An 11143-nucleotide genomic window follows, 5' to 3' on the forward strand; every position below is an offset into this window, starting at 1 on the left:
ATTTATTAATTTTGGGAGGTTTCAATTTTACCTTTATTACATAAACAGTGATTCTGCCTCATTGTGTAGTAAGAAGAGTTAAGTCTCTGAGCATACAACTTAAAAGACTTCCTTGCCCTGAAAACTAGAGCTACACGTGGAACACTTAAGAGAGGCACCATTTAACAGAGGCATTTCACCAAAGTGTGGTTTTTGGAGAGAAATGCTAATTTCACAAGCTTAAATCCAATTTTGATTATTTGATTATGTGACATCAAGTTGGTATGGACTCTTAAAGACCACACATAGGTATTAACTGACACAAATATTAATTCTGTAATGGACCTGTGGGAAGCATGGAATGACAGCCTACCAACATATTATCAAATTAAGGGACCATCAATATTAAAATAATGATATTTGGGAGACAAGGATTCATAGTATAGCAAATTACAATGATGTAAGACCTCCCTCCTAGAAATACTGGGAACCACTATAAGATCAAGATACAATAACATTAGTTTTTGAATGCCAATAACTAGGAAAAATGTCCAAAACTAAATTGTGTGCAGAATTTCATATGGAATGTCATAGATCAGAAACCATATATATTTTAAAGTAATGGTTTGATCCATTCTACCTTAATAGTTCTTATTTCCATTGAAATTGATGGAAAAATTTACGTATGCAATATGTCCTTTATTTTGACTTTCAGAACCCATAATTTCTAAAAATAGCAAGATGTGCTTCAGTATCAATATTTGATTTGGGAGAGGAAGAGCGGAATTATTTCATTCAGTATAACATATGGTCTTCTAATTGCCTGTGGCTGCTGGAAGAAAGAATAGAAGTGCATACATGCTTAGCTTCAAATGATTAACTTTTATTTTTATAAAGACCTTTCTAACTGCAGTGTATATTGGGGAAATATTTCACAAATTTTATAGGCATCTGCTGTTGTCACCATTATGCCAATGCCTGCTTTGACAGCATGAAATAGTGACATTATTCTATGGGAGTTTCACATACATTTATGCTTGTGTTAAGCCACTCAGCTGAAAGCTGTAGAGCATGATGAAAAGAGAATGACACCCCACTTCTAATGTAAAATGGAGACAGCATTTCATTCCTTAAATACAAGTTAATGCTTCTGCAATACCATTATATACCCGTCAATACTAAAAAAAAAAAATTCTCATCGGTCTTAAAGTCATATGAAAAATGTAACTCCAAGGAAGATTTTTGAAAGATAACTTAAACATTTTTGTTAGCCCAGCCTTAATTGGCAAACTATGTGTATAAAAATGGCCTTAGGAAATCGATAAAAGCCCTCTCCACATTTCTCCAATCAGCAAGCCTCCCAAGCTTAACAAAATAAAAGTGAAAATATATTTTCTTTAAAATCATTTCAGACTTTCAAAACCGATTTCTGTGAATGTTTGCATTTGGCCAAGATAGCATCTTCCCAGGTGTATTTTCAGTCACCTTTGAGGAACTTACAGGACATAGTTCCTTTATAGCCAGTGTGACCACTTCCTAATTAATGGTCACTGTTCCCAGAAACATTTCTGTCAAGTTTACTGAAACTGGATCAACTTGGGTTGAGTCAGACCATTTCATTTAAAGTTCTGTGCAATTAGTGTCAGCAGCTTCACACATTTCATATCTTTGGCTCTCCCTGTCTTTTCAGATATTAGGAGAAAAGCATGAAAGCTTTTACATGCAAAACATATGCCTTACCATATGACAGCCCTCATTTCTATCTGCTGTTACTACTGCAAAAATAGTTTGAAACTCAAGAACCTGCTTATTATTTATTAATTAATTTTTTTATGCTGCCCATTTTACCTGTAAGGTGACTCTGCAGTCAATCTGTTGATCTGGAGTTTCCTACCTGTAGTTCAGCAGTATAACTCCTGTGGAACTTGAGAAGCAGTGCAAACAAACAAAAAATATCAAGAGCCACAACTTTTGGACTGTGGACTCACAATTGTTTTTAAAATGTGCGAGTCATTTATATTCTTTTCATTCAATAGCTTGATTTTGCTGCTCCCAAGGTCAATTTTCCAGGAACTGAGGATGTGTGGCTCTCATCCATGTTTGGAGAAGAAAACGCTTGGGACCCTCCTTAATGATAGAATGGGTCTTGTGATAAAAGGAAGGCAGAAAAATGCATGTATTAAATCAGTGTTTTTCAAACTTGTCAGTTCAATTCCCAGAATTCCCCAGCCAGCCAAAATAAAACCAATAAAGGTTAGGCTGTGATATCAAGTAATGCATAATAGATTCCCAGTAGTTTTAGATACTTGGTTTCAATACGTACTACCAAGTTAAGTATTTTTCAACGGGCATATAATATGTGGACTTCCATTAGAAATTACAGCCCTCTCCCCTGTATCATTTGAGTGAATTCATTTTGGAAATATTGTACTAAAGTACCAAAAGCCTGACCCTACGCATGTTTACCTGGAAGTAAGCTTTGATGAATTTGGCACAGGTTGCAACCTACGTATCGTCACAAAATTCTCTTGAAATAAGCCCCGAGTTACTTACTAGGTAAATATGTTTATGATTAGGCTGCAGGGATCAATTTGCAAAGTTACTGCTTTAATCCAGAATTAATCCAGTGTCACTATCACTGTTTCTTTGCCTCGCTCCTTGTATAATCATGGAACAAATGCAATGTGATTTGGGTGCTTCGTTAGGAATGAACCTTTTCCAGCTACGTTCTATTTCCTCTGTATTAAAGTAAAGCTGCAAAATAAGATCTAAACCAGTTCATAGTGGACTGCCTTTGCGCAAACCTCAGCCCGTAATGGAAATAATGCAGCTCCCTTCCTAACTCGAGCAGCATTTGTTACACTTCCGTAGCTGCAGTGAAGCAATTCAGTGGAGGGAAGTGGGTACTCTAGAGAATCTCCATTATTTCTGAGGCTCTTCCTCTTGGTTAAAGGTGGTTCAACAAGCCGGGCAGTTGTCAAGTAAAGCAGCCAGTTGCACTCACAAGACTGTTACACTCCCGGGGGCCACCTGTTGGGGTCAGGGATGAAGATGAGGTGAGTTTCAAGTTCTTATTATGGCGACTTTGTCTTTAAAGCAGTCTGTAACAGAAAGGGGGACCTTGCCCTCCATGGGAAAGCGTTGGTACAACAGTCAAGTCTCATTGCATTAGCCTGTTCTCCGGAAGGCATGTCTACCGGTGGTTCTATGGAAGCAACAGCATGATACGTCGTTGCCCTGCTGGTTGGCATTGCAAATTGTATCGGGATAAATCCCGTGGGAGGGTGAATTTTTACAAAGATGGCGATCAAGAGGGAATTGTTACTTATGGACCAGTCCTCAAAGGTTTAGATCTTACTTTGCAGTCCCCCACCCCCACCCCCATTTTTTTGCTCAGAGAAATCTGTGATGTATAGCCACCTGAAGTGATAAATACTCTGTTGGATGTGGAACAGTCACCGCTCTGTTCTTGCACAGGGAGCACATTGGAGAAGCGGGGTGGAAAAGAATTCCTGGAGGCTGTTGTTGAAGTTCGCAAAAAGAACGGGCCATTGGACACAGCAGGAGGTGCAGTTTAAATCCTTGGGAAATGGGGAACATGATATGCTTGTGTACCATAGATGGTAGTTCAATTTAACTTAGACTCTTTTAATTAACCAGAATGTCCTCAACATGTCATCGACAAGGATTGTGTTAAAAAGGCCTTTGAACCTGGGTTTATAAGAAGGCATTAACACTACATTGAAAATAATAAAACAAGAGAAATGGGACAAAGAAAATAAACTATGCATACATTCAATTTCAAATCACTACTAGCATATGCACTAATTCAAACTGCTATATTTGTAAAAAAAAAATTAAAAAAATTAGAGGCATATAGTCCTATGCAAGTCAACTGCATGTGGAATTGAAGGAGTATAGAATCCAAGGTATTGAAAAATGACCTAAGTAGAGCTTACTTACATAGTATTATCTATATATTAATGGTAAGCATTATATCATTTGAGGGGAAAATCTGTGTGAATTTGTATTGAATTTGTATTTCACAATTGACCTAACTCATGTGAATACAACCAAAGAGTATAAGTATGTAGAATACAGGGCATGTTGCCCCCCCCAGTCAAATTATAGTTTAATGTTATGTCCAAATTTACCACCCGGCATAAATACAATCATATTCATTGTGCAGTATAGGTGATCCATTGGAGTAAAAAACTACATGTATCCTTCATTGCTGAATTATAATATCCCAATAGTATTTTCCAAAATGTTAAATACACTCTTATTTTTTTCCTCAACCAGCTGTTGTCAGTTCAGGACATGGATTGCCTGCAAAATTTGTCATCCACTGCAATAGCCCCAGTTGGGGTTCAGACAAATGTGAGGAATTGTTGGAAAAGACAGTGAAAAACTGCTTAGCACTGGCAGATGAAAAGAAGCTGAAGTCAATTGCATTTCCTTCCATTGGAAGTGGCAGGTAAACCTGGAATTCATCCAGTTTGTACCAAATCTATATTCATACAACATGCTAGGCAATAAAGTGATTGTTTCTTGTGGCTTGGCAAAATTGTGGTTGATAAGGCAAGGATAGCATGATAAATTACTTACACTATAAAATTCAGCAAACCATGATTTAGTATCAATATAATCCCTGGAGTTCTGATTGCTTCTGATTGCTAACCACTATGGAATATATTAAGCCACCATTTCCTTGTGTTGATTTAAGATGAAGTCCTTATAGTTTCCAAACTTAGAGCTAAATGATACTTTTCTTTTCTATAAAACCCAAATCCATACAAATGTGCCATGGCTATGATGATCCATTATAGTAGCTTCTGTATCTCAATAAATGCTACGTTGCAAAATGATTAAATCCTTGCAGTTTATATGTTATAGCTTACTATACACTACTCTTTAATGTTGGCTTCGCCGTGCTTTTGAACGGTCCCTTAGTGAGACAAATAATTAAGCTGGGTGACTCAGCAGTGCCCTTTTTGTCTTTGGCAGTGCAAACAATAATGATGCCATTCATTTCTGTCCACAATCTCTAGTGAGGTCAGACCTATCACCTTGGCAACATTTTAGCCATGACTAGAATTTTAGGAAATGGTGCAGTTAAAAGAGCCAATATTACGAAAAACATTTTTTCAGATAAAATATCTATAAAACAATATTATATTGCTTCCTTGATGAATGGAATTAATTCTCTCTCTCTCTCTCCCTCCCCCATGAAAAAATGTTTACTGTTCGATAAAGTTCTCTTGTATGGGGCTGTGTATGTATATAGAGGGAAGTTTAATAGTATTGAATCAGATTGATATTCCAAGTGAAAATGTGTTCCTTTAAAGAATAGCAGACTCATCTTGTCAGTTCAGTTCAATAAATCTGAAGAAGAGTAAATAAAAATCTTAAAACATAAAAATGTTTTTTAAGAGCAGCATTTTCTCTCAGTCCCAACACATGTACACAGCTGTTCCAGGACAGGCATCTGTCAACCAGACATTACTCGTTAAATCTGTATAAACAGTTCTGTCCAATTTTATGGATAAAACATGAATTTACATGGGGTGATTCATTATAAGTGTGTGTATTTCAAGAAAAGAGGGAAAGGGGGAGGAGGCACAATGGGCAATCTATAATCGTTATGCCAGATGTTCTGCAATGTCTAATTTCAACAAAACCAAATTTGTAGAATGGCATTTTAAAAGTTCAAAGTTCTATATACTCTTCTCTAAAGCAATAAGTACCGTTGTTTAAATGTAGACTTCAGAGCATATCTTCAAAGTCCTTTAAAGCTTGCCTTTTCATCTATTCATGTTGGAACTGCTCAAGAATCTCCTTTCTCCACTGCTTGTTCCTTAGGATTTGCAATCACTCAGGAAGTTAGGGATTCCCTGAAAAGCTCACCAACGTGCCTACCGTCCCTGTCCTGTTTCTTTTTATTTTTCTTATATGAAACCATTTCATGTATTCGTAATTATGTCTATACTTATACCTGTAATCTTATAATTGCTTGACAAAATAAATAGATAGGTAGGTAGGTAGGTAGGTAGATAGATGATAGATAGATAGATAGATAGATAGATAGATAGATAGATAGATAGATGAAATATGCAAAAACTTGCATGAGTTGTTTCCAACCATAAGTTCAACATTACTGTAGCATAATGGTACATAATATTTTTAGACCAAGGGGATAAGAACATACTGTTGACTCTGCAACCCCCAAATAAATCCAGCAAAAAAAATAATTTGTTTCCAATTAATGCACATGACATTAAATACACTTAATTAAAATTTAGTTTAGAATATTTTCCCCTTCTGTCACATTAAAGATTACCATTTATTGAGAACATTTGGAGAAGGTTTGAAAGGGGGGTTGACCATAAATTTCTAGAAATCCACTGATTGTATTTTGCTGCCTAAGTAGAATTGAGCCCAGCTTTTCCAAGCTTTTCCATAGCTTATGTTTGATTATTCTCAGTGGCTGCTTTACAAGCCATGTGGTTTAAGAAGCCACACTACAAAGAGAAGATAGAAAGAAAAAGGCTGCCATTTGTATTTGTCTCTACTCTACTCTAAGTGAAAAAAGAACCAGGGTCTGCCTCATTTCCTATTGACTCTCACCCCATATATTCTTCCTTCAAGCTTCTGCAAGATGCACAGCACATGTCTGTATAATATATAATATAGTATATATGTCTACTCAGAGATTTCAGTGGACGTACTCCCAAACATGCAGATACAGGAATTCATTATAAATGTCATTATAAAATTAATTAATAGGACCTTTGGTATTAGAAAACTACTTTTTGTTACAAGCCTCATGAGGATTTTGTCACATTTTTGAAACGTAATGAGATTCCTATTCCACTTTCAACTTTTATTAAACAAATTGTAATTATCTTTTGTCTCCAAAATTTTTTGAATAGGAATGGTTTCCCAAAGCAGACTGCTGCTCAGCTGATCCTGAAAGCCATTTCCAGCTATTTTGTATCAACGATGTCCTCTTCAATCAAGACAGTCTATTTTGTTCTCTTTGATAGTGAGAGTATAGGGATTTATGTGCAAGAAATGGCCAAGTTAGATGTCAACTAAATCTAGAAAGCAAATGATACTTGCCTCTTTACCCAGCCCCTCTCCTTAAATTCCTCATTGTAAAACAGATAGCCCCTTATTTTAAATTTCATTCATCTAGGAAATAAAGATGGGCTTTTTTTTACTTTTAAAAATGTTTTATGTTGGCACTGATAGTTGACATTACTGCTGTTTAATGCACTGTATTCCAGGCATTATCTGAATTTAGTGTAATCTAGGAGATTTTATAGTTTTATTTTAATGAATTATGGATTGATTGGAAAATTGTTAGCAGTACATAGTCTTTTATTTGTGAAAGAAACCGGCAGATCCTATTTTGTAACAGTGTTGTGGTGTTCTTATCAGGTGGCATTCCTTTCTCATCTCTTTAAAGAAGGAAAAAATGCTACATATCTAATTTGTGTTTATTTCATGTCTTAATGATGAATCCAAGGAGAAAAGTACCCGTTGCCCTTAATTATATTTGCAATTTGGAACTTGTGTGGATTGATTTAGTAAAATGTTTGAAATGGTCTTGGTGTCGTCTGAATTAATGATTTGTAAATCTTAGATTAAAATGGTAGGGGACTCAATGACTCAGCAGTTAAAGACCCTGAGCTTGTCAGCTGGAAAGCTGACAGCCCAGGTTTGAGACCCGAGCACCACATGATGGAGTGAGCTCCCATTACTTGCTCCAGCTCCTGCCTACCTAGCAATTGGAAAGCATGAAAATGCAGGTAGATAAATAGGTATCACTTTGGTGGGAAGGTAACAGCATTCTGTGCTCCTCAGAGTATAGACATGCTGGCCACATGACCATGGAAATGTCTTCAGCCAAAGATGGCTGGCTCCCTCAGCTAAGAAACCAAAATGTGCAATGCCCCCTAGAGTCAGACAGAACTGGATAGGAGAAACTACCCTTATCTTTAGCTGTCCATTTGGATGTTACCAAACAATGACTGATAACTTATATTTCAGTGAAATATGCATATTAATTCTCATAGATTATGATGGAGAATGGAGGTTTGTGCCGAGTGATCACATTTTCAACCCTGCCGGGATAATGCATGTGTGACACGTAGAAAGGGGCAAATGTTTTGATCATGTGGCTATGGCCATCATCTTGATTTCTTTCTTTCTCTCTCTCTTACACATACACATACAAAGTGAGACCACTTTTCCTCTGTTCTTTTTTTTTCTGTCTGTTGCTTCCAATGAGAGTCCTTAGCCTAGTGGAATTCTAAAAGAAGAGCCCGTTAGATGAGATCCTGTTTCTGAGAAAAAGCAGAATAATTTGGATAAAGTGTCCATCTAATCAAGAATCTTTCTTCCAGGATGATCGTCCAATTGATTCTGGGATGTCCACTGCAGAATCAATAAATAGTTTTAGGTGTCATGCAAGAATATCTAGTTCAATTCTTCTTTCCTATTCATGCAATAATTCTCCATGGCTTTTCAAATTTTACACTTGAAATAGTGGTACCCTGTTATTGTTTGTCTTTAAGATCGGATATTCTCACAAATAAAGCCTTTGTTTTTATTATTACAAAATTATAGCCTATTCATAATGTTTTCAATGTTAACACTATATCAGCAATTGAAGCCATTTGGGAGTCAGTTGGCCTGAACTTATTTGACTCTTGCATACTCCAATATTCAGCAAAATCAATAAAAACAATATAGAATGGAACCCAGCCTTTCCACGTGCCTAACTTAAGCTCCTGTTCAAGTCAGTGGAGCTGCTTAAAAACTGGATCCAGCCCATAGATCAGAACTGGAGATTTATGGCTCGCAATAACCTTTAGGCAGCTTAATGATAGGCTTAATGTCAGGATACAAAGTGCCATTGTTTTAACAAGAAAACACTAATGCTCAGAGTAGACCAGATTCTCTCACCTCTCCAAAATAATTCATAACTATTTATTTATTAATCAAAGTTATATGGATGCCCATGTCACAGAAAATGTCTCTGGGCTGTGTATAACAATCTACTAATCCAATAAATTAATTCCTATTAATGTAAAACAATCCTTACTTAAAACCCATTATATAATAATAGTTGTTTTTAAAACTATGAAAGAACTAAAAAAGAGATGAAGGGGTGCTAATGACAATGGAGCCACATCACATGTTGCCTCTTAAATTGCCTTTTAAATGGCTTGTTAATTTTGGCTACATTGCACTATTGTGAAAGTTCCCATTTAAACAAGTTTATCAAATTAATTGAGATTTTAATTATATCATTCTTTTTAATACAATCAAAATGTCATGTCAAAATCTGTTTAAAAGTAGAGGATTATTTAACAAAAAATAATTTGCTAGCATAAGAAAATACAAATATATGTATTTGTATTTGATTCTCTAAAGTCCACTAGATGTCACTAGAGGGATTGTAAGAATCTGGAAAATATCAATTACCGCTTTGGAATATTTCCTATAAAAGGCCAAATTTAGTTTGTCAGTAGCTTTCAGATGAACATTATACTTGCAGTCTTCCAAACACAAATGGAGAATCAGATGTCTTATACACTATTTGCGAAGAAAATGCTGCGGGTGTGAGAATTTAAACCATAATATTAGGTGTCAGAATTGTGAAATAACTGGATGCCATCTTATATCATTTTTAGCCAGTAAATGAAAAGCAAATGTTCTTCCTTCAGCCCAGTCTCATTGTACAGTTCAAATACAATAAAGAATAAAATATAGTTTATAATATCCTGCAATCTGAATACATTCTTGATACATAATGTGTATTTCTACAGTTACAAGGACTGTGAGGATATTGAGAACTCTCAAGCAGTTTTGAAACAGACATTTGGCAGAAGTTAAAAATACCTACAATATATACCCACATATGTATGGAGTTCCATCTTTGACAGAAAGATATGTGTGCTATTTCTCTCATGTACACCAATAATAGCCTAACGCAGTTGAATCAAAATATATATATAGCTAAATGGGAGAGTCTAGCTCTCAGGAGTGGGCTTCCACCAGTTTGCACCAATACTTGTATTTAGGGATCACAAATACAACGAATGTGAAGCTGTGGACTAACACCCACAGTAGAAATTGTGGGTTGCCTCATTTTCACTGTTTCTAAAATGCAGCCTGTCAGTCAGCTTCAACTCACTGCTTTAACTTAGTAAATTGTCAAAAAAAAAAAAGATGTGAGATGAGGGACTATATAAATTTACCAAATAAATAAATAAATAAAACTCAAACCAAGGTTGTTATTATTACTTATTTTTGGCCACTCCTATTTTTAACTACCGTATTTTTTGGAGTATAAGACGCACTCCCCCCCCCCAAAAAAAAAGTGGGCGGAAATGTCTGTGAGTCTTAAACAGTGAATATGGGCCCATTTTGGGCCTCCCAAAGCCTCTTTGCATCCCGTTTTTGCCCTCAGCATATAGAGGCACTGTGCAGGCCAAAAACGTGCCCCTTTTTGGTCTCCAGAGGCCTCTGTGGGTCCTGTTTTTGTCATCCCTGGCCGGGGAGGGCAAAAACAGGATGCACAGAGGCTTTGGCCCGTTTTTGGCCTGCAGAGTGCCTCTGGACACTGGGGAGGGCAAAAATGGGATGCAGGGAGGCAAAATATTTTTTCCTATTTTCCTCCTCTAAACCAAGGTGTGTCTTATAGTCCGGTGCATCTTATACTTTGAAAAACACAGTATTGTCAGATAAAGCAGGACCAGTGGAAAAGAAATCAAGATGTTGCCACAGTTTCTGTAGGAGAACAAACTTCACGGAACTTTGTAGTGTAGAAGAATGACTGTTCATAGTTGAAAGAGAATTGCCTTACACAAAGCCAACAGAATTTAGATTTGTCTATGACTTCTCTTGTGGAAATTAATAAAGCTTTCTTAACACCTATTAGCTGGAGAGAGACTAATGGTTTCAACATAATTCTCATACTATATGCCACCATAAAAAGAGAGAGATGAAAGCCTTCCCCTGCAAATGTTACTAAGCAGGGGTGTTTGTCTTAATGAGGTTGGAAATGAGATGCTGAGTCAGACTGATTGGTTGGATCTAGTAAAAACAAGCCTTGGGTTCTTGGATTGTATTCAGTCTTACTAATGGGAAA

The 11143-nt window shown here is 36.3% G+C and overlaps 1 protein-coding gene across 3 annotated transcripts in view; it reads left to right on the plus strand.

The window, feature by feature from the left end:
* Positions 1–7590, plus strand: part of MACROH2A1 (macroH2A.1 histone) — a 38222-nt gene extending 30632 nt beyond the window's left edge. For all 3 annotated transcript variants that reach the window (XM_026696510.2, XM_026696506.2, XM_087924367.1), the window contains exons 7-9: positions 3457–3546; positions 4282–4456; positions 6912–7590. In XM_026696510.2, coding sequence (XP_026552295.1) covers positions 3457–3546; positions 4282–4456; positions 6912–7077 — 431 coding nt within the window. In that variant the 3' untranslated portion in view covers positions 7078–7590. The remainder of the gene's footprint in view (positions 1–3456; positions 3547–4281; positions 4457–6911) is intronic.
* Positions 7591–11143: the final 3553 nt, after the last annotated feature.

The sequence above is a fragment of the Pseudonaja textilis genome, chromosome 2 (genome assembly GCF_049901715.1).
Source record: "Pseudonaja textilis isolate UNSWEBS1 chromosome 2, rPseTex1.2, whole genome shotgun sequence".
NCBI lineage: Eukaryota > Metazoa > Chordata > Lepidosauria > Squamata > Elapidae > Pseudonaja > Pseudonaja textilis.